This window comes from Podarcis erhardii (genome assembly GCF_964252035.2).
Source record: "Podarcis erhardii genome assembly, chromosome: 15".
NCBI lineage: Eukaryota > Metazoa > Chordata > Lepidosauria > Squamata > Lacertidae > Podarcis > Podarcis erhardii.
The window spans coordinates 35,610,715-35,635,230 of record NC_138505.1 but is presented as its reverse complement, the minus strand read 5'-3'; the positions used below and the strand labels follow the sequence as shown (position 1 = coordinate 35,635,230).

The 24,516-nt window shown below is 42.2% G+C and overlaps 1 protein-coding gene across 7 annotated transcripts in view; it reads left to right on the top strand.

The window, feature by feature from the left end:
- The window catches only part of SFSWAP (splicing factor SWAP), a 107,000-nt gene that overhangs the window by 31,631 nt on the left and 50,853 nt on the right, over window positions 1-24,516 (top strand). For 5 of the 7 annotated variants that reach the window (XM_081842233.1, XM_081842237.1, XM_081842239.1 and 2 more), the window contains 5 exons: window positions 4,340-4,586; window positions 6,271-6,402; window positions 6,762-6,855; window positions 17,208-17,379; window positions 20,745-20,978. In XM_081842233.1, the coding sequence (XP_081698359.1) occupies window positions 4,340-4,586; window positions 6,271-6,402; window positions 6,762-6,855; window positions 17,208-17,379; window positions 20,745-20,978 (879 nt within the window). The remainder of the gene's footprint in view (window positions 1-4,339; window positions 4,587-6,270; window positions 6,403-6,761; window positions 6,856-17,207; window positions 17,380-20,744; window positions 20,979-24,516) is intronic. The other 2 variants (XM_081842235.1, XM_081842234.1) reach the window with 2 other exon arrangements.

Genomic DNA, 24,516 nt, shown 5'->3' with positions numbered 1-24,516 from the left:
TCTGGACCCTTTTTCATCTTGGTCACCCTCTTCTGTTCATGTTCCAGCTTGTCAATATCCTTCTCAAATTGTGCTGTCCAGAATTCGTCATGGGTGGCTGTCTCTCTGATTTTGTATTATGCCATGCTCCCCATCGCAGCCATTTTGTGACTGTTGCCCCCAGCACTTCCCCACATATTGGTCATTTTAAAACCCCAAACATCTCTTTCTCTACCAAATGATAATTTTTGCTGCAGCTGCTTTTTTGGGGGGGGGAGGAGGTGGGTATTAGGAGTATATCCTTTACCCAAATATAACTCAAGTTACTGAAAAATGATCCTGCAGGAAACCTAAAACTTCTGTGTGCACTCTGACATTATCTATCTTTCATATATCGAGTATGATGAGTTTCCCACTCAAAATTGTCTTATCTGAACAGCCCAATTGCTGCTTAAGGATTTCCCTGCTCAAAGATAATCACATCTCTACCACAATCCTTTAAAGTAAGCAATGTGGAGTCACAAGAGAGTGTTCCGTGCCCAGCATCTTAAAATGAATTGAATTTACCAGTACCAAGTCATCTAGAAACTTCATTTTAAGAGATGAGAAAAAGGTCAGCCTTCAGCTGTTATGCTCACAAGCTTGTCAAGGAAAGATGCAGACAAAAACAATTTGCCCCAAAATGTAATAATGCTACAACTTCTGCCTGGAAAGGATGAGGCTTCATGCTTTAACTACTGGATTCCAGGGGAACCAGTTTTCCTTGAAGTAAAGCTAGCAGCCATAGCACAGAAAGGCTATATATGCCAACAACAAACCTGACACACTTACCTATTTTTATTTAAAGTATTTCTATATGCCCTTCATCAAATTTCTCCCATGGCAGCTTATGACATATCTTATTGCTTGTTAAGCAAGCTTTCTCCAATCTGTGAGGTTTCCATGAGAATTTTAAGCAAACAAAGGGTACCATCGACCATAACATCCTTCTGGACCGTCTTGAGGGGCTGGGAGCTGGGGGTACTGTCATACAGTGGTTCCGCTCCTTCCTCCTGGGCCGTGTTCAGAAAGTGGTGGTGGGGGATGAGTGTTCAGACCCCTGGGCTCTCACTTGTGGGGTGCCTCAGGGTTCTGTCCTCTCCCCCATGCTTTTCAACATTTACATGCAGCCGCTGGGAGAGATCATCAGGAGGTTTGGGCTGGGTGTTCATCAGTATGCGGATGATACCCAGCTCTACCTCTCTTTTAAATCAGAACCAGTGAGGGCGGTGAAGGTCCTGTGTGAGTGTCTGGAGGCGGTTGGAAGATGGATGGCGGCTAACAGATTGAGGTTGAATCCTGACAAGACAGAAGTACTGTTTTGGGGGGACAGGAGGCGGGCAGGTGTGGAGGATTCCCTGGTCCTGAATGGGGTAACTGTGCCCCTGAAGGACCAGGTGCGCAGCCTGGGAGTCATTTTGGACTCACAGCTGTCCATGGAAGCACAGGTTAAATCTGTGTCTAGGGCAGCTGTTTACCAGCTCCATCTGGTACGTAGGCTGAGACCCTATCTGCCTGCGGACTGTCTCGCCAGAGTGGTGCATGCTCTGGTTATCTCCCGCTTGGACTACTGCAATGCACTCTACGTGGGGCTACCTTTGAAGGTGACTCGGAAACTACAACTAATCCAGAATGCGGCAGCTAGACTGGTGACTGGGAGCGGCCGCCGAGACCATATAACACCGGTCTTGAAAGACCTACATTGGCTCCCAGTATGTTTCCGAGCACAATTCAAAGTGTTGGTGCTGACCTTTAAAGCCCTAAACGGCCTCGGTCCAGTATACCTGAAGGAGCGTCTCCACCCCCATCATTCTGCCCGGATGCTGAGGTCCAGCGCCGAGGGCCTTCTGGTGGTTCCCTCATTGCGAGAAGCAAAGCTACAGGGAACCAGGCAGAGGGCCTTCTCGGTAGTGGCGCCCGCCCTGTGGAACGCCCTTCCAGCAGATGTCAAAGCGATAAACAACTACCTGACATTCAGAAGACATCTTAAGGCAGCCCTGTTCAGGGAAGTTTTTAACGTGTGATTTTACTGTATTTTTGGTTTTTATGGAAGCCGCCCAGAGTGGCTGGGGAGGCCCAGCCAGATGGGCGGGGTATAAATAATAAATTATTATTATTATTATTATTATTATTATTATTATTATTATTATTATTATAATACCTGGAAGCCTTAAAAATAAAATGCATGTTTCAGAACCATCCAGAGCTGATGCATCAAAATTGCAAGGCTTTTAGGAAGAAATCAGACATTTTCCCACTCTGACTTCTAAGCAATCTAGCTTAAGCTAAGTTGAATAACACATTTTCAAACCAACTTGACAGGTAACTTTCTGTCTTACTGACAAAATCACAATCAGCTGCCCTGTGAGAAAAGAGGGAAACACCAACTAACACCAGTATCAGCTGCTTTTGCAAGTTGAGGATACAAACCAACACGGGATGAAAATTAAGTTTCTAGTGAGAAGTACCATACCTTACATGATTCCTGGTGATTCAAATCATAGGGCTTCAGCCACCTAGCTTTTATCAAACCAATATTAATGTCAGAAGAAACAGCTATACAGTAGGCATGCCTGGTACCGAAGTCAAACAACAAAAAGTCAGCCTGTTTAATGTATGATTCTAATGTATTTTACCCACCTACAGCAAAATAGCAGTTGCTATTTTGCATATGTTAGTCTGGTTTTGCTAGAGATGAGAAGGGGGGCAGGAAGCAGGGCAGGGCACCAGGGCTCCACCCACAAAACAAGAATAGTTAATCAGCCATCCCTCTGGCTTTGGAGAGTTTGGAAAGCACATCCCATGCATCTTAATTTTTATTTATTTTATTTTTTGGCAACCACAAGGGCTGGAAAGCCAAGGAAAGTGTGAGATTTTTAGAACAATGAATCCTGCACTTTTTATGTGCCTGCATGGAATCAGAGTATGCATAGAAGTCTGGACATGATAGACAAGGAAGGGAGGATTATTTGGAAATTCTTGCTGGTTCCAAAGTGACTGAATAGTGCACTTTTATAATTTCATTCTTGACATTTTAGCAAAATTGACTTTGACATCCATGAAAAGGGTTCCCAAAATTTGTTTTGCATTAAGGTGGCCAACTCATGTCAAAACCAGTTTGCAGTGCCATTGTTAAAGTTACTATAGTAGTGGGTTTCAAATCCCTGCACTGTCACCTTTTTTGTTTCTTAACCTACTCCTTATTCTGCCCAGTCTGATTACTTCTCTAGGTCCTCTCATAATCATCCTAAATGCTCACCTAAAAAACATTCATGTCTAAACAGAAAGGGCTGGCTGTTAACACTTGTTTCCTAGTAACTTATTCTCCTGTTGGCTGGGAGTAGCTACCCAAAATCTTTTTGTTCTTTTTCCTTTCCTTTCCTTTTTTTCAGATGGGGGCTGGGATCATAACCGTCCCGTGGGTAATCACTAGGTTTGACAAGAGTAGCTACTACATTTCTGTATTGTTGATTAATTGAAAGTAGTAATAAAAACTGTGTAGTAATTTTGGATTCCTTTATATGTATTAGCGGCATTGTACCTGACATGGTTCAGGAATTCTAAGAACCTCACCCCAGATCAGTGTGGTCCTGCTTTTTTATCTTAGGAAGCAACCTGCACAATTTTGTTTTGAACCTTTAAGAGGTATCCAAATGCATAGCAAATATATAGGAGATAAGCATATACAAAGCAAGTTTTGAGCACTGTGCAGGCATGCTTGAAAGGCCTTCTGAAATTAATGCTGGGGAGAGTTCTAGTGGTTGAATACAGGGCTCCAGAATAGACACATACTGGATTATATGCATGTTGTTCATGTTGGGCAATGTATGCAAATTGTACCTTTACTTGGTGCAGAATGTTAATGATGCTGAAAAGTCCAAATCCTAGCTGTATAACTTTATACAGTCAGAAAGAAAGCTACTACATTTTCCTAATTTTAATCAGGCAAGCATGGCTTTAATATACCTAAAAGGGCACACGAAAGTGAATTAAGTTGTGAAGGGGGGAAATGGCAATTTCTTTAGATTCTTTGCACGTCTCTCCACTTCCTCATTCACTACAGTGCTGTTTCCATTTGGCCTTGGATGTGTCTGCCTCATTTCACCCGAATGTGTTGACAAAATGCTGTTTCTCATTTTCTGCACAAGAAAAATGGATAACGCATTAGGAAGTTGGAAATTTTAACATAAGCGATGTTCCACTCATGGTAGCAACAGTGCAGGGGATGGGCTGTGGGACCTTTCTGATTTTTTATTTTTTATTTTTTTTGTTCCCTCTTCAAACTGCCTGAAATATTGATCATAAACCTTTCTTTTTACAGCAGCTGTGGCAGCCATGTATTACAGTTACTACATGCTGCCAGATGGATCATATTGCCTCGCCCCTCCACCCCCAGGAATTGACATGGCAACTTATTACAATGCACTACCAGCAGGAGTGACTGTGTCTAGCACTACAGGAGTAGCCACAATGACAGCACCACCTCCTCCTGGCACGACTCCACCACCGTCTTCAGAGGCAACTGATGACACCAGTGGTGTAATGCCTGCCACGACTACATCAACAAGGTACCCTATTTTTTTGCCTGTCCCTTTGAGTTTGGCTTTGAGCAAAAGCATTTCCTATGGTTTCTGGTAATCCCAAGGTCATGTTCAACAAAGGCCACATTGACACCACACATTTACAGCACTGTGATGCCACCTTAAACCATTATGGAATTCTGGAAGCTGTAGCTTGTTAAGAGGTAAAGGTAAAGGGACCCCTGACAGTTAGGTCCAGTCGTGAACGACTCTGGGGTTGTGGCACTCATCTCGCTCTACAGGCCTAGGGAGCGGGCGTTTGTCCACTCCGCAGACAGTTTTTCCGGTCACGTGGTCAGCATGACTAAGCCGCTTCTGGCGCAGCAGAACACTGACATCAGAGCAGCACACGGAAACACTGTTTACCTTCCTGCCGGAGTGGTACCTATTAATCTACTTGCACTTTTTGGCATGCTTTCGAACTGCTAGGATGGCAGGAGCTGAAAAAGAGCAATGGGAGCTCACCCCATCGCAGGGATTCGAACCACCGACCTTTTGATTGGCAAGCCCAAAGGCTAAGGCTCAGTGGTTTTGGAGACCGCTATTTACTTCCCAGGGTTACAGTTCCGAGAGTGGTTTAACAATCCCTCATCACGGGGAATTGTAGCTGTTAATTGATGTTCACTGGAAGTAAGGATGTCTCCCTGCTGCCTTAAGATGTTTGGGCTTTGGTATGTGTCTAAGGAAAAAGCACCAAATGGTCAGCATACCCTTTCTGTCTTGCTTTGGTTCATGCATGGCATACTCAAGGGTGTTTTCTATGTTTACTAGTTCTCAAATTAATCTTTTCAGTACACATAAACATTTTTTTTCCCCTTGACCGCAGTGGCTTGTAGCTTTGTTTGTTCAGTTCATTGTAGCTGTGGCCCCATTATAAATCCTCAGCTAGTTAATCGTTGTCTGAAATCTGTTCCAAGCACTAATGTTTTCTTGTTTGAAATTGATCTTTGCTTGGTCAATGTGTTAATTTAGCAAAACAATAAGCTGTGTGACATTAAGAGCACATTACACAAGTAGGAGTGGGCTTTTGTTTAGATTCTCATCAACTTACAATCTACCAGCGGTTATGCCAGTACTTCTGTAAAAGGTGTTCCAACACCTCTGTTATTCTTCCTGTTTATTGTGAAGGTTCTCTGAATGCCTTGCCATGTTATAACAGTGGAATATATTAAAAATGATAGTATAGTAAAATGGTAACAGGATTGTATAAATGGTTTAAACCAGCATGCATGAAAATATTTTGGACTGAAGTAAGTTGCTGGCCTTTATGATTGCACAGGAAACTTTCACGTATACAGCTGTTTTCTGATGAAAGTTGTGAAATTGGAATGGTTTTAAAGAGGCCTTCAGATTTCTCTCACTCCGTTCTGCCCGGCACTGCAGTTGAAAAACTTTTTTAACCTTGTAAAGCCATAAATCTTGGTGCCCCAAAATGACCTGTTCAGATAAAGTGATGTTAGGCAGATTATAAAAAGTTTTAAATGTTTGCCTGGATTTTTCTTATGCAAAAGAGATAGCTCTGGCTTCTTTAATAAGCTTGTTTTGGGGGATCAAATATTTCATAACTTAAAAATCAGTGGTGATTTTTAAAAAGTAAGTGCCGCCTCTGGCTTAATAGGGCTGCATGTTATGTTCTCTGCCTGTGTAAATAATAAAATGCTAATTTTTTCAGCACAATTCCTTCTGTGGTTACCATCATCCCCCCACCTCCAGACATCCAGCCCGTGATTGACAAGTTAGCTGAATATGTTGCTAGGAATGGGATTAAATTTGAGACCAGTGTCCGTGCCAAGAATGATCTAAGGTGAGTGCAAGTGCCTTTTTTCTTAATTACTTCATTTTATGATGTGGTGTAAGTGAGCAGCTTGTCCCTCTCTTATTGACAGTCTGTTTTGCAAAGAAAGCTGTTGAGTGTAATGTGTTGTAATTTGTTTTATTAAAATTCAAGGGACTACTTGAAGTTAATGATAAAGCATTATTGCCTAAGAATCTTGAAGCTTGTGCTTCTGAATGTATACCTTCTGGGCATTTAGGCATAAATTATTCTATTTCAGAATATCAGATAGCTTTTCAGCGCTTGGGGTACTGGAATATTAAATGATGGTTGGTGTTTGCTATGTTGTGGTGTGTTTTTCCACAAATTGCATTTTTGTTCCTTAACAGGTTTGAGTTCCTGCAACCTTGGCACCAGTATAATGCCTACTATGAATTTAAAAAACAGTTTTTCCTTCAGAAAGAGGCCAATGACAGCTCAAAGGTAGGCTTCTAAGAGTAGGAAGCAACAGTGTGACATCTTGCTTCATATGCTACGTATATATGAACCTGACTAGAGTGGCCAGGAACAGAGAAACCACCTCTAGTAAATTTATTTCAAAAAAATTATATCCCACTTTTCCTTGCCAAACAACTTGCAGGAGCTAGCAACATGCAACTATGAACCCAGTAATAAAGGCTAAGTTGCTTCAATTCATTTTATGCGGGTCTGCCATTAAGAACATAAGAAGAGCCTGCAGGCCCATCTAGTCCAGCAAACAGGTGCCTCTGGGAAGCCCAAAAGGCACACCTGAGTGCAGCAACACACCCTTCGTTTGTGATTCCCAGCAACTGGATTTTAAGATGGGTGCTGCCTCCAACTGTTGAGGCAGAGCTTAGCCATCATGGGTAGCAGCTGTTACTAGCCCTTCCTCCATGAACATGTTTTAAAAGTGTTAAAAAACAAAATGCTGTCGATCAGAGCAAATTTAAAGCAGCATATTCCTTTGTTTCTGTGTCATCTTTACTCAATGCTGGATTGTTTGCATGTGCGTTTAAGATGCTCATCGTTACCTTTTAAACCTTCTAAATAGATTTAGGGGTAAAGGTAAAGGGACCATTAAGTCCAGTTGCGGACAACTCTGGGGTTGTGGCGCTTATCTCGCTTTAGTGGCTGAGGGAGCCTGCGTTTTGTCTGCAGACAGCTTCTGGGTCATGTTGCCAGCATGACAAAGCCGCTTCTGGCGAACCACAGCAGCGCACAGAAACGCCATTTACCATCCTGCCAGAGCGGTACCTATTTATCTACTTGCACTTTGACGTGCTTTCAAACTGCTAGGTTGGCAGGAGCAGGGACCGAACAACTGGAGCTCACCCCATCGCGGAGATTTGTACCGCCGACCTTCTGATTGGCAAGCCCTAGACCCTGTGGTTTAGACATTAAATACCACCTCTTGTTGCATGTTCCATCACCAGCTGAGCTACAGCTAGTGTGAAGCAAAAGAAAGTGCCTTCTCTGTAACAACACCCAGACTGTGGAACAGTCACCTTTCTTTATAGGAACCTTTTGGCTTGCCTCATCTTTAGATTTTTTTTGCCTTCCAGGTGTGGTGTTCTTGTTCCGCTGTGATTTAGTTTTAATCGTATTTTTGTATTGCTTTTATTGTACAGTAAAGCCAGCTTGAGCACTCTGTTGGAGGGGATATAAATTCTGTAAATAAATAGAAGCCAGACACAACAAGAAAATCGTAAATCTGAAACTTTAGTATGTGATTGCATAAATCCAAGCTGGTGATCTTAAATCAGGTGTTGGTCATCTTAAATCAAAGAGCATTAAATATTGCAATGTACGGGTCAAAAATGAAATTGAGATGTTAAGCCTGTCTAATTCCTTGACATGTTTTTGTTTCACTTTTTTATAGCTACTCTTTTCAGCCAAAATTTGTTCCCAAAGTGGCTTATGATATAAGTCAGATATGTAGATATTGGATTTACACGGATATCTCTGTGGCAGGTTTTTCTGGCCTATGGCTGTTGAGAGGTTTGGAGCTAAAAGAGCAGCAACTGGAGTCATGGGTTAGCAGCAGATAAAGATAGAAACCCATGCAAATAGCCCTTCTATTGATTTGAAATCTCCACTGGGATTTGCACAGTACTGTACACAAAGAAAACACAAAGTCAGAAATGCCCCATACTTTGGGCCATAGGGGAATGTTTGGGTGGGTGCCTGTTTATTAGGGACAGATAGCTGGTGCCTTAGAAGCTCAAAGGGTACTGCTATACTCTAGGATGAATATGAGAATTGATCCACCTGTTCTGTAGCAGATGTAGGATGGATTCAATTGTGCACTCTGAGTGAAGTGTCCACTTGTAAACTCAAATTGTGGGGCAGCTGGAGCAGAGTTATGCTAGCTTCTCCTGGTGTCTTATGTGCTACTTATAATTAACTCTCCATGTTCTCACAGATGCCATGCAAACCACTAGTTGAAATAAACTGCATATGCCCTTCCAGCAAAGATGTCATGTTTTAGCCTATAAAATTGTATTCAAGGCTAAAAAAAATTGCCCAAATTGTCTCTTTGCCCTCTGAAAAGATACCCAGCATAACCTTTTTCTAGGCAGCATTTTGAAGTGGCATACCGACACAAAGAGTTCCATTAAATGAAACCTGTGCATGAGTTGGCTTTGTATTTTCCGTTTATTTGGATTGAATAGTTCATGTTTATAAAGCAGACTAAAGTTGCTAGGAAACCATTTTACACATTTTCCCATAATGTGGATGAGGTTAGTTTTGAAATTAGTAGTGGGTGTACTAATAAATTAGTAGTGGGTTACACAGTTTCACTACTTACTTAAATGCTGTGTATAACAACTCATGTTTTCAGGTGAAATATAGTTAGTTAATATATTTTTCACTTAATCATGTTGATCTTTTTAAAAGCCCTTTATTTAGTTTCCACCTGGATTTTATTTTCTGTTGAGTAAAGGGTGCTAGTATATGATCAGGTAGGTCTAATGGCCAGGTGCCAGAGGGCTCAGGGGGGATTTAGGCCAGACTTGCAAATAGTTTGTTGCTTGTAGCAATTCAACAAATGTCTCTATGCACCAGGCAAAGAGGCTTCCTGATTTTAGAAATTGAGAACCGCTGGAGGATAATACCATCAGGGGACTGATCATCTTCACTTGATTGACCCTCTGCTTGAATATCCTGTTTCAGATGGTGGCCAGTCAGTCCTTCAAAATGCCACAGGCAGAGTGTCAAGACAAAAGCTTTTTTCCTGCTGTAACTTTCCCCAGCAACTAACACACTCCCTCGAAACATGGAATTTTTTTATTATTATTCATTTCATTTCTGTACCACTTTACATTTTTAAGAAAAATATCTCCAAACCAAGAAAATATCCAGAATAAAACATTACTGAGAAAAGTCAAATACAGTGTTACCTCGGGTTACAGACGCTTTAGGTTATAGACGCTTCAGGTTACAAACTCCGCTAACCCAGAAATAGTAACTCGGGTTAAGAACTTTGCTTCAGGATGAGAACAGAAATCACAAGGCAGCGGGAGTCCCCATTAGCTAAAGTGGTGCTTCAGGTTAAGAACGGTTTCAGGTTAAGAACAGACCTCCAGAACAAATTAAGTTCTTAACCCGAGGTACCACTGTAGTTGCTCACTGGAAGGACAGATCCTGAAGCTGAGGCTCCAGTACTTTGGCCACCTCATGAGAAGACTCTCTGGAAAAGACCCTGATGTTGGGAAAGATTGAGGACACAAGGAGAAGGCGACAACAGAGGATGAGATGGTTGGACAGTGTTCTCGGAGCTACTAATATGAATTTGACCAAACTGCGGTAGGCAGCGGAAGACAGGAATGCCTGGCGTGCTCTTGTTCACGGGGTCATGAAGAGTTGGACACAACTAAACGACTAAGCATTAATAACAACGCATTCAAAGCAACATAATTAACAGAAACTGATATAATATCTTAAAGGTTTCAAAATAAAAGATTACAGAGGAGGTCAACTACAGAATGCACATTTAACACAGCAAAGTTAACAAAAAGTACCTTAAAAATTCCAAAAGAAAATGTTACTAAAGGAAGTCAACTATAATATGCACATTTAAGACAGCATTCTTAACAAGAGCATAAAACATTAGCGTAGGCATAGTACACACCTGCTGCTGCTGTTGCCAATCCTGCCAATGGTGGTTCATGGTGGGTGGCAGCTATGGAAGTTCAGGCTCAATGATCTGCAGCTGCACCAAGAGACAGACAGAATTCCATATAGCTATCAGAATTAATATAGAGCTGCCATACGTCTGGATTTTCCCAGACATTACCGGGATTTCAAAGGTGGAATTGAAAACTTTTGGTTTTTTTGCAAAACAAACAAAGCAAAAAAGCTCAACATTAATGAGCCCATTCTCCTTGAAATTGAATAGAGAATTTGCTGAGGTCCACTATCATTGGTGTGGCTTCAGTTTTGGCTTTCCACTCCAAGTGCTCTGAAACACATAAAGGGCTTATGGAAGAGGTGAAGGTTTCCCTTTTTTGTGCTGGGGTATGGAAGAGATGAGGAGGGGTAGGGAGACTCCTGTGGCTTTTTTATTCTCCATAGCCCAGCACAAGTGAGACCCTCTAGCATGTGCAGAGAGGTAATGCCTTACTCCCAGCTATGCTGAGATTTTGGATAAGAATATTATGAGAGGCTTGTTGTATTTTTTCACCTTCTTTAAGCCGCAGGGTGAGAATGCAAGGCCCTGGCCGTGCCTCTCACCAAATGGTTGAAGAACGTGTGGAGATACACTGGTTGATCCCTAGTGGACACACACACACACACAGTTGGCAGGCTTGTTTTTAAGGCAACTTAAACCACAGTGACATATCAAAATACTTCTGAAATTTTATATGCATTTATTTGATTTTCTCTGTCTCTAAGCTGTCAGCCTGGGAGCTCAATATAAATCCTACTGACCACAACTGCCTTCTCCTTGGCTTGTGCATAGCAGCTTTCTGTTGTGCAGCCTATCAGCTAGACAACTTCTACACAGTTTCCTTCTCCCCTCCTATAACCATATATATTGGCAGAGCCTCTGCACTCTTGTGCTCCTCAAAGTTGCTTGTTCCCATTTGCCCTATTTGGCAGATTCTGAAGAGTAAGCAGGTGAGGTGCATGATGGGGTTAAAGAACCCTTTTGCCAGTGTGTTTCCTTGCTCCTAGTACATTTCTGAGCACAATTCGAAGTTTGGTGCTCACCTTTAAAGCCCTAAACTGCTTTGGCCCTGTAACCTGATGGTGCGTCTCCACCCCCTTCATCCAGCCTGGACACTGAGGTCCAGTGCCAAGGGCCTTCTGGCAGTTCTCTCACTACGAAAAGTAGGGCCTTGGCATTGGCACCCGCCCTGTGGAATGCCCTCCCATCAGATGTCAAGGAGATGAGTAGCACTATAACCTTTAAGGTAAAGGTACCCCTGCCCGTACGGGGCAGTCGTGTCCGACTCTAGGGTTGTGCGCCCATCTCACTCAAGAGGCCGGGGGCCAGCACTGTCCGGAGACACTTCCGGGTCATGTGGCCAGTGTGACGAAGCTGCTCTGGCGAGCCAGCACCAGCGCAGCACACGGAAACGCCGTTTACCTTCCTGCTCTAAAGCGGTACCTATTTATCTACTTGCACTTAAGAGTGCTTCGAACTGCTAGGTGGGCAGGAGCTGGGACCGAACGACGGGAGCTCACCCCGCTGCGGGGATTCAAACCGCCGACCATGCAAGTCCTAGGCACTGAGGTTTTACCCACAGCGCCACCCGCATCCCCACTATAACCTTTAGAAGACCTCTAAAAGCAGCCCTGTATAGGGAGGCCTTTTAATGTGTTATGTTTCATTAAGTTTTTATATATGTTGGAAGCAACCCAGAGTTGTTGGGGCAACCGAGTAAGATGGGTGGGGTATACATAATAAAATTATCATCATCATCACCATCATCAATCACAGAAGTGGGTTTTATCGGCAAAGCCAGTGTTTGATACTTCAGTCGTTACTCCATTCAAAATATTGTTTCTGCTGACTGCCAGGTGGTGGCCAAGCCAACATGAGCTGCCTTCTTTCTGTCATTTAAACACTTCCAGGAACTTCAAAACTAAGCATTCTGCTTATTCTGTTCTTTAAATTATTATTGTTTAAGTGCCTACAATCTGAAATCCTGTAATATGAGCCCCTCTCCATAATTGAAAATCCTCAAACCTTGTTTGTAGCAGATTTTTTTTTTAATCGCTACTTAGAGGCAGTCAAAGAACCTTTTAAAGAAAGGAACATTACTTTTTCTAAAGTACAGTTTTCAATTCGTACATCAATTCTTAAGAACTTTTTAGCTTCTGGGAGCCTTTTCTGAGCAGTGCATTGTGGTAATTAAATGGTTCTTAGTCGCTTTATTTCTCCACCAGTCTTGTTGAAGTGACAGTAAAACCACTATTGCCTCTTATAACAGGACTTTCCATTGAGAACTTTCAAAACATTTTAAGGTTCTAAAATACCATTGATGGCTCATATTCATTGTTCCTAAGAAAGAGGGTTCCAGTTTTGTTAGTAAAGTAATGTTGGTAATGATTTCACTTACACCATTGACTTCAGGCATTTCTCAAAGCTCAAACACCTGTGATTTACAAACCTGCAGAGTTCACCTTGCTGTTTTCCATTAGTGAGTTACCTGATTTTTGAGGGGATAAACTCATCCAGCAAATATTAGGTGGGAGGTTGTTGAGTAGCAAATCACAGGGCCAGTCTTGAATCCATCTGCTTCATTCCAGTACCACTTCCTTTCCTCCTCACTCTCTAGCACAATCAAAGAAAACATTGCAGCCTTCTCAGGTGGCATAAAAGATATGCTTTGGCCCCCAAAGAATATCATTAAAATTGTTGTCACGGATTATCTCAGGGTGGGGTTACAAGTTGAAGGATCTGGGGGTTTGGCTTTTTGAAGTTTTCCCCAATTTCAGTTAATTGGTTTACAGGGGTCTTAGGCTCCAGAAATTGAGCTACTGGGATTTAGCATTTTATCGGTTCTTGCAAGAAAGGAAAAAGTAGAGGTGGCCTTATTCTAGGGGTGGTTAGTAGTTTAAGTGTAGATATGCAGGTAACTGAATCCAGTTCATCTTGCTTTATCCACCTGAAAAGACATAGGGGATCTGAATCAATTTGCATAGATATGTGCCGTAGATTCCGGCGTATAAGGCAACTTTTGAACCCCAGAAAATCTTCTCCAAAGTCGGGGGTCGCCTTATACGTCGCCTATGGTTGTGGCAGGTGGCGACGGCTGCACGGGAGGCAGCCAGGCAGTAGCTGTGGGCTCGAGAGAAGAACCGGCGGCAACTCTTCCCACCCACCCCGTTCCAAGCCCTTGTCCTCTCGCTCGCTCGCCCGCCCTGCCACCATGGGGACCCCCCGGGTAGCAGGCAGCTATCCCGAAGCAGCAGCAACTGCAGCCTCCCCTTCCCACGGTGAGGTGGTGCGCGGCTTCGGCCCGGACTCCAAGAAGCTGGGTATCCCCAGAACTGCCAGAACTACCAGCTGGTAAGCGCAGCCCGCCACTTTGCTGGATGGCCAATCAGGGCTTCCTCGCCTCGCCTCGGGCTGCTGCTAGTTGGCTGCAGGCGAGGGTAGTCTTATATGGCGAGTATATCCCAAACTCTGTATTTTAACAGGAAAAGTTGGGGGTCGTCTAATACGCCCAGTCGCCTAATATGCCGGAATCTACAGTATGTCCTGTCTAGAGACTCTATAAATATCATAATTTCAGTATACAGAGCAGGGGTAGGCAACCTAAGGCCCGGGGGCCAGATGTGGCCCAATCGCCTTCTCAATCTGGCCTGTGTACAGTCCGGGAATCAGCATGTTTTTACATGAGTAGAATGTGTCCTTTTATTTAAAATGCATCTCTGGATTATTTGTGGGGCCTGCCTGGTGTTTTTACATGAGTAGTATGTGTGCTTCTATTTAAAATGCATCCCTGGGTTATTTGTGGGGCATAGGAATTGGTTCATATATTTTTTCCAAAATATAGTTCGACCTACCACATGGTCTGAGGGACGGTGTAACGGCTCACAGCTGAAAAATGTTGCTGACCCCTGCCCTAGAATCTCATTTGAAATTGATTAACCAATGCTTCCCAACATCTCTTGATTGTGCTGGGAGATTTCAGTGCAGGAATGGATGATGAGTGTGCAATAGCCAGTGAGAGGCTTGGTCTGAATTTAGAGGATATTAATCTGTAGATGAATAAATTCTGCAGGCATTTATTTAAATTAGTTTATAAACTTTGGCTGTTCCTCTGTAATGGTTCCAGGCAGCATAACCGAGCCAGGAAGTTTACATACAACCCCCTTAAAGGGTGGGAGCACCATAATTTTTTTGTGTGTGCAATGACTAATGTGCCCGTTACGTAGAGAATTTTGCAGTGTGAGGCCAACCAGCAAGTGATTTACCAGCGTATGACGCTGGCAGGTTTTCAGGGCATTACAAAAAGTCTGGCTTATAAGCTGTCCTGCATGCAGCAAAGGAAGCACAGTTTGAGGTGGACTCTGAATATCCAGCTAAAATTAGAGGAATCTACTCAGTGAACAGATGAAATAGGCTGCTAGGAGCAGCAGAGACCTATGATGCTGTCTATGGGAAAGCTAATAAACAGGAATTGAGCATAACAGCACTTTCCCAGCTTTTGGCCTGAAACCTTTGAGAGCTGCTGTCAGTTAGAGTAAACGATAGCAGTCTGTGGTCTGTGCAATCTTCACATTTCCCCCCCACTCCCTTTCAGAATCAGTTTTAAATTGCTTCCATTGCCTGTGTTTCACAAATCATACGTTTGGGAGTTTTTTTTACACACTAAACAATCTCTGGCATAAGTCTGCTCTGCCATGAATAAATTAGACCAATTAACTCAAGTGCCCCTTTCTCTTCTGAAGATAAATTCTTACTACTGAAGTTTTATTATGTGTTCATCTTTTTTTTCTAACAGTGGGAGTTGCTAACGCTTAAGACTGCATGCCAAAAATACTCTTAGATTTTATTGGTATCATTAGCTGCAGCCAATAAGTGAAACTAAACTTTAAGATTGTTCCTTAAAGATTTCAACATTTTTTTAAGAAAAGAAAAACTTTACGCTTAGCCATTTTGTATATTAGACTTTCATTGTACATTCTTATTGCAAAGCTGTTAGTACAGTGCTTTTTAATGACTCTCTTGACTACCGTAATGGGCATGAAATAGCAATGTCAAATATACTTGAATCATCGCAAGCTTTTTTGTCTGCTGCTATGCTTTCTTAAAAATCTCCAAGCTCATTAATAACTGGTACATAAAATGAAAGTTTCACAGCAAGTAAATGGGCAGGTCAGCTAGTATCAGTTTGGTAATGGGTGTATTACGAAGAACTGAAGCCACTGTGTTGCAGTTGTTAGATCATTTTGGACTGTGATAGGAGAGAATCAAATTCCATGTCTCTGATTTGCACATGTCAGGTCATTGTTTGTAGCCAATATGGTATTCTCTTCATTGGGTGTGGGGAAACCTTTGGTCCTCCAGATGTTGCTGAACTACAATTCCTTTAGCCATTGGTCTTGTTTGCTGGAACTAATGGGAGTTGTAGTTCAGTAACATCATACACTCTCATACATTGCATGTTTGGCCTCATTTTGCTGGCGTAAGAAATTGGGGCTGTAACATGTGAAGCAGTCTCCTCATTGTGATGTACAGAGACAGCTTTGAAATTTATAAGATCAAATATGGAACCTAGTATGCAGTGCAGACTTTTAATTGAGTTAAGGTATCTAAACAGTGTTTCCGTGCGCTGCTCTGGTTTGCCAGAAGTGGCTTAGTCATGCTGGCCACATGACCCGCAAGCTGTACACCGGCTCCCTCGGCCAGTAAAGCAAGATGAGCGCCACAACCCTAGAGTCGGTCACAACTGGACCTAATGGTCAGGGGGTCCTTTATCTGTGAGGTATTTTTGTTGCCTTGCCCCACAATAGGAATTCTGTGTGCTGTGTAATCCTATCATGTCAACTCAGAAGTAAGCTTCATTGACTTCAGTGAGGCTTACTCCAAGATAAGTAAATGTAGGATTGCAACCTTACAGTGGTGCCCCGCAAGACGAACGCCTTGCAAGACGGAAAACCCGCTAGACGAAAGGGTTTTCCGTTTTGGAGGCGCTTCGCAAAACGAATTTCCCTATGGGCTTGCTTCGCAAGACGAAAATGTATTGCAAGTTCCTGCGGGGGTTTTTTCCTCCCCCCCCCTTTTTCTAAGCCGCTTATCAGCTGATCTGCTAAACCACTAAGCCGCTAATAGCGCTAATCCGCTAAGCCGTCAATGGGCTTCCTTCGCAAGACGTAAAAACCGCTAGATGAAGAGAATCGCGGAACAGATTCTTTTCGTCTTGCGAGGCACCACTGTACTCTTTTTCCAGGACTGCTCAGGAAGAAGCATCTAGGTTCATACTCCTATGATGGTACTGCTTTATAGTACAGGACCTTGAAGGACTACTTTGCGCTGCTTCTGAACATGTAAATTACCTCTTATAAAGGTGCTTTAAAGTTATGAAGTACTTGAAATAGCTCAGGGATGCGTTCTTTTCAATTGAGAATACATAGAAACCTGAATGAAATGTAAAGGGATGTCATATTCTAGTTTTTGTGTGGTATGTTCAGTTGTGTGCTTGAAGCCTAGCTCTTTATGAGCTTTGTGTGCTGCTCTGTCCAAGAGGTGCCACTTTGTGGCTTTTTAAAAATGCCAGCCATTTTAATTGTATTCCATGGGCTTTCATTTTTAGCTGGAGAGTGAGGTTGTCTTGTATTTTCCCGCCTTTAAGCAGGTAGAAACTTTATCGGAGGATGTCCCTGCTGATACTGCCAACACTGAACCTGGAGAAGCCCAGTTTCCCACTGACAACATGTCTGAAGATGTAGAATCTGCTGCCCAAGGAAATGATAAACAAGATGCACTGGCCATTAAAATTTCCAATGATGGCAAACTGGTAAAAGGTATGCCTGTAGGTGTGGGAACCAGAGACGCACACCTCCGACACCCCGTGTGTGTGTGTGTGTGTGTGTGTGTGTGTGTGTGTGTAACAAATAAATACATCCATAAGTAGCATTAAAGAATGTTTCACTCATCTGAAGGGTGGAGGGAAAACTCTGAACTGAGTAATGGATCCAAATTTATGTCTTGATGTTCTCTCAGTATCATACAACTTAATACAACATATCTGCTTGAAAGATCTCTCGTCTTTCATTCAAGGCTGATAGAGAGCAGCCTTCCTCAGCCTGGTGCTAGCAGGGTTTGATGGGAGTTGTAGTCCAAAACATAGGTAGGGCACCAGATTGGGGAAGGGTGATACAGAAGCTTGGGTGGATTAGTTAAGTTCTTTATCGAAGCCATTCCAGAGAACAATTTCCCCAAGTGCAGCGTGACTGCTTGAGAATTGGCTGTAGTGTAGCTGCTTAGCGGAGGCTCATAGCTCAGCTGCTGATGGAACAGAAGGTCCCAAGTTCAGTCCTTGTAAAGAGTTGTGTAGCGAGGCTGGGAAATTATTGGTTTCTTTCTGCCTGCCTGGAACGCAAGAGAACTTCTGTTAAGTCCTGGGGTGGGGGTGGGTGGGGGCAATGGCCTGACTTGGTTCAATGAAGCATCAAGTATTCATGCGACCTGTGATTAGATTGCAGCACCACAGAGCTGGAAACTCTATTTTGATAAGTATCAGAACGCTTGCCAGACGAAACTCCTGTATTCTTTGTTCCAATAAAATCAAACCTTTGAATTTCAGGAGCTTTTCACAGCAGGCAGCAGTTAAACTGAAAGAAATTTGTGTAGGCAATCCCTTGCACGTGTTTAATTTAGAGGAAGCTGCTGCCAGACCATAGCTGTGTAAAATGGTTTGGCTTCTTTTTGGTGGTGGAGGGGAGGGGATCATAGTGATGGAGGAGTCGTTCATCAGTTTTCATTTCCGGTAGAGGGTGGAAACAAATGTTCCAATACGACAAGAGTTTCTGCCAGTTTCAAGGCAAGCTGTGAAATGCTGTAGATAGGAGGAAATGCATAGGCTTCGCCTTTCTTTCTGCTGTGCTGCAATGCAATTAATTCCTCAAAGTAATTATTTTTTTGTAGGCTGGTATTAAATGAAATCTTCCAAGTACCATTGGGTGAGCTAGCAAATCCTCTTGATGTCAGATTTGGTGGGGGAAAGGTGAAAAAGTATTTTGTTTTTTTAAAGTTGCAAGTAGGTTAGGCTAATTAAGAGGTCAGGTTTGAAAATGGCCTTTTGAAAAGATAATAAACCACAAAGGGCCAAAAATTGAATTACATTGTTTGTAGCATTAGCGGGGGGTGGGGAGTTCAACCGATGGATCCAGGTTTGAGGATTAGGAATGTATGAAGTTGCCAAGTACCAGGTTAGACTATTTGCCCAGTTAGCCTGATATCTTCTATTCAGACCGGGAATTACTCTCCAGGGTCCCCAGCAGAAGAATGTTTATTTCTGTCATTTGCTACCTGACATATTGTTAACTAGAGAGCCAAGGAGTGAACCTGGGACGTTGTACATGCAATTGAGGTGCTATTATCACTGATGTATATGCCCTCTCCAAATCAGTAATGGTAGAGGTTGTATAAAGCGGGAGTTACGTGTGGCTAGATCTCTTTAGACTATCAAAGACGAATCTAGAAAACCTGGTTCCATATTCTGGGTCAGCTTACCACCTTTATACCTTGTTTTCCTTCCAAAAATCTCAAGTACCTTAAGTACGGTTCCCAGGGAGTCTCCCATCCAAGCAGTTTGATGGGCCAGAATTGCTTAAGCTTCAGCAGCAGAACGGCATTACAGGCATTCACGGCCAGTTTATCTCTCTGTCAGCTCCATTTTACCAATTGCCTGAGAATCGTTACCAAGACTGAACAAGGCAAAGCTTTTTAAGCAGTTGCCTGTTAGGACTGCTATATAAATGAGTGATAGAGCTAGCCCTAGCGGCCTCCACGGTTAAGGCTTCTATAAAGTTTCCATTCTAAATGCTTTGTGTGCGTTCATAATTCTTTTTCCAAAACACAAAGGCAGGCTGCCTATATTTGGCTAGGGCTCAAAGCACAAATGCTTATAAGGAAAGCTTCAACTGCTTGCTTGCATGCATGCAAGGAGGGGCAGGTGACATTATCTTTAAAAAGCAAGCAACATTCTATCCCTGCCTTCTAAAAGGCTTTTATAGTAGTTCCAAATCTTCAGATCAGAATTTACCCTTTAACCATGAGGGTAAGGTAATGATTCCCCTCACTACCACCAACTTAAGGGGATCATTTGTTTTTCCACTGTTTTTACGGGACCATTTAAATGTGGTGAAGAGAGATGTATTGGTGCTGGTTTACATTCAGGCTCTTCCATCCTGTTCAGCAGGATGATTTTTAGCCTCAGAAGAATGTGCTATACAGAACACTCAGTCAGCAGAGGGGAAGAAAAGGAGCAAGAAGTCAGGGCACTGCAAATTATTTCTTTTCTTTTCTCTAGAGACAAGAGTGAACTAAAACCAAGTTCCTAGCCTGTAATCCTTTCCCCACCCTTCTTATCAGTGGTTTTGATTGTTAAGACAACTATAGAAGTAAACAGCAGACTATTAGTTTCAATATTTGTTCTGTTTAATATTTGAAACCCTCTTTTAAGCCATAAAGATCCACAAAGTGACAAACAATGAGATAAAACCATAATATTGTATTGTTTTTAACACTTGATTGGAAGCCGCCCGGAGTGGCTCGGGAAACTCAGACAGATGGGCGGGGTGTAAATAAATTACTATTATTATTATTACTACTACTACTACTACTACTATTATTATTACATAAGCAATGATGAACAGCCTCTGTTAGAAAGCTACATCAGCTGCACAACGTAGCACAGATGGGACCCAAGGCAGCACGTTGCAGTGTAGTATGCTCCTGTTCAGGTTTCAAGCCAGCCAGTTGTACCTGCTTTCTGGATACTCTATTCTGCCCCACCCTGCAAATAGCATTCTGTACCACTGAGCAAAGCCAGTTTTCACTGAGGCTCCGGGGGGGGGGGGTGTTAGCAAAGTATTTGTTGTTCTCTGCACATCTTGGGAGTTGTCTCTAGCCCAGTGTTTCCCAACCTTGGGTCTCCAGCTGTTTGAGGACTACAATTCCCATCATTCCTGACCACTGGTGTTGCTAGCTAGGGATGATGGGAGTTGTAGTTCAAAAACAGCTGGAGGCACAAGGTTGGGAAACACTGCTCTAGCCTACTGCTACTTCCCCTCTTCTGCACAGGTGCAACTGTTTTCATTGCAAAATGATTCCTAGATTGCCTAGTCAAACAATATCTCACTAGTTGTCACTTCCTTTTTAATAGCATCCTTTGCACCAATAAGCTTTGCAATCAGGGCCAAAGAAAATGACATGCTCCCCTTGGAGAAAAACCGTGTGAAACTTGATGATGACAGCGACGAGGAGGGGGAAGAAGGCAAGGAAGGCCAAGAGAATGCCAGTAGCACCTCAAACAGCCATTCAGCATTTGCCATGTCCAGTGGGGCTGCTGAAGAGAAGAGGCCTCAGCTGACACAGGAGGAGCTGGAAGCCAAACAAGGTAAATGCATCAGCACTGTGGAGAGGAGAGGAAATGCTTGGAGCTTGTAAATGTGTACTGTTGACAGACTTCTTGTTTTGATAGTGGGCTTAAAGGGAAGGAAATGGATAGTGAACAGAAAAAAACAGGGAGTTGCTACTTTTTGTTATGTCTTATAGTTACGATTTGGTTTTTTAAAAAATCTTGAATTCCGGAACTCTTTTTGTAAACTACAGTGGCCTATGGCTGATACAAATAAATTGCTGGTGTTCTGAGGTGAATAAAATTATCCAGTATATCAACTAGATGTAATCATTGAAATGTTGTTCTTCATGCTCAGGGGCTTGTCAGCAGTGGAGTACAAAGGCCCCAGGAATGCTGTGAATTGGCCACAGCGTGCACTGCAAGCTTTGAGCTGAGTTGGACCATAACGTCTTCTCATTCATGTTTTTTTTTCTCTTTACTAAAAATGGATTGTGTTTCAGAGGTGCTGATTGTCAAAGCAGCTGTAGTCTTAGTCATGCATCTAGTGTGTGGTGCTAGGGAAGCACATTTAAGAATTGGTCTGTAAACTCCTACTCAACAATTTTATATGTGTTGTAATGTTCTCATAATTAAACAAATTGAGTTTTAATTGTTCCTTCAGGTCTGGGGTAGTAGCTGTCACAAAAATGTATTACCACCATCACTTTGGCAGCATAACTTCAGAGACTCTGTATTACTATAGCCATCAGTACACAACTTAAAAATGCAGACTTCATATTTCTTCAAAGTCTTGAAATATTCTGAGGCAGTGTTAAATTTTGCAGGACTCATCTGTAAGGCCAGGGCTGTACTGCATCCCAGGCTGATATGAAATACAATGGAGTTGTGGGTGCACAAACTCAGATTAGTGTATTACTCTCCTGGTTAGGTGCTATTCCTTCAGCAACTAGGTCAGGTGGCTGGGTTCTCCCTGCAAGTGCTCAGTGCTTCGTTTAAGAATGTTAGGAACTTCTGACATTGTGAGCTAACCTGACAGCTGTGAACACTGCACACTCAGGCCTCAGAGGCTTTCAGGGACAGAAAGAGCCCTATGACTGACCACCAGTATGAAGCCTCTACTTGGCCAAACCTGGCAAAACTACAAAGACCTTGCCACCTGTCTTTATCTGGTCAGCAGGGCAGCACATCCTGTTTACATGCTGCAAATTCTAGCTCATACCACTTAATTTAGAGACCCTGAATTGGCAAGCATATCTTCCTGGTGCAGCCATCCATGGCCTTGCCCTTGTGCTTTGTACTCCAATGCTATTTGCTTTAATGCTGCATAGAAGAAGCATATAATCATGTAATGGCTCAAGCAGTATACTCTGGTATGCTTACATTTTGCCTTTTCAGAATCTACATGCCACATAAATGGCAGGAGTGAGGTATGTGGAAGAGATGCTCAACTTGTGGGGAAATAAATTGTTGATGAGGGCAGTGTCCTTGGCCTTCTGCTATAGAGACCTGGGTCTTCTCTGTCCACTTTTCAGCAATCAGCAGCATGTGAATATCATCCTGGGTCTAACTGGTCATTACTGATAATTCATTCAGTAGAGCTCTTTCAAGGGCAGGGGTTGGAATCTAGCCATTCCAGGATTACTGGGAAAGGTTTTGACTTAAAGGAAGTAAATCCTTGAAAAATGAGGCAATATACGTCATATTGAAACTTTAAAAATAAGGGCACATTGCAGCCTTACTGTGAAAGCCTTTAATTTGATCCTGATGCTGCTGGTGAGTGTTTGTCCATAGCAGGTATTAGATGCAGGTAAATGAAAGATTCTTTAAGAACTCATATGTGAAGGTATTTTTAGCTTAGGGGAAAAAAAGGAGGGGGAGATATGAGAGAGGTGTATTTTAAAAGCAAAGCAAAACTTTGCAGAGTATGAGGCAGTGGCTAAGGAGAAGTTTTGGTCATCCAGTGAAACTGAAGATGAGGAGATTCAGAACAGGCAAAAGAAAGTACTTCTTCACACAACACTAAGTTAAACTGGAATTTACTGGTACGAAGTTGGGTAGCGTTAAAACAGAATTAGACAGATTCATGGAGGCTGTGATGGCTTTGTACCACCTCCAGTACTGGAGGCAGTATGTCTTTGAATACCAAGCACTGTGTTTCTCCACAGCATTGCTGTTGTGCTCATGTCCTACTTGCACATTTCCCATTAACGTGTGGCCGGAGAAGGAGCTGACATAATGTCATCATGCTTTGCGACCTGGGAAACACAAGCACATTATAGATGGTGTTTTGGCTAAAAAGCCCTGGGGTGCTTCTGGTCCTGTTGTTGCTCATCATGAATGCTTAAGATTGTATTGGCAGCAGCCAGAGGTGTCTATATCAAGTTTTGTCAGATTACAATGCTTGACCCCTTTGAAATTTCTTCACCTTGTAATTTCTTTCCTGTAACCTTGTGTTGCATAATATTTGTGTGTGTGTAGCACATACAGAAAGAAACAAGCCCCTGCCAAACAAAGCTTGCATTATATTAATTCTTTGTTTTAGCATAGACTTTTTTAAACAAACAAACAAGCAAAATTCTTATAAAGTTCTGGCTGGTAAATTATGTTACCTTCTCCAGACATTGACATTTGATTTATTAGAAATCAAATAATGGAAGCAGCTGGGGAAAAGGGCATTTGTTTCCTCATTTTCAGTAATTTTCTGAAAACCTTATGTTGAATTGGATTATACTTTTAATCTGCATCTGTGCATCTTAATTCAGTAAAATATAAAAGTTTAATTTGATGAAGAATTCATAATGTCGCTGCAGAGAATATGTTGCCTTTCAGATCTTATAAATAGGCACCTAACTGAGATGCAAATATATGATTTTTAATAAAGAAAAATGAAGTCACTTCCAAATAGAATTATTTATTAAAAATTCTCCTACAGGAAGACGCTCCTTTTGGAGTGTCAGGTTCTATAGTTAACTATGAATTCATTATTTCATGTCTGCAGGTAAAAAAACAACCGCTAAACATCAAATTAAAGGAGGAATGTTTCTCATTCTGAAAATGGATCTATAATATATTTAAATATATTTGCTAATCTTTTGTAAAAACTCTTTATAACATTCTTGAAAGAGAACTAACAGTCAGGAAAGCTGTATGTTTACTTTTCAAGGTTAAATGGTAGGTCTTCGTGAAAAAAGAACTATTTAGTGGTTTCTTTTTATATATAATGTTCATATTAAATACATTTTAAATATGTATATAAATCCCAAAAGGTGTGAGCATTTGCCCAAACTTGAAATGAGAAAATTGAAACAGACATAATATACTTCTGATTAGTCACAGCTGATCATTATAGAATCAAAAGTGTGAAATGCTGGAAAATGTGATATTTGGAACTTTAATGATGAGCTTGAAGGAATTTAGCTGCTTAGAAATGTTGATGGTGGTGCCACAGAATTAGAAATATTTTACTGCTCTTGCGTTGGATTCTTGTGTAAAAATGTGCTTCTTGCTTTTAAAGTAATGCTAGGATGTAGGGTAATAGCTCTGTTCCCAGTGCATTTCTGAAAACACTTCCCTT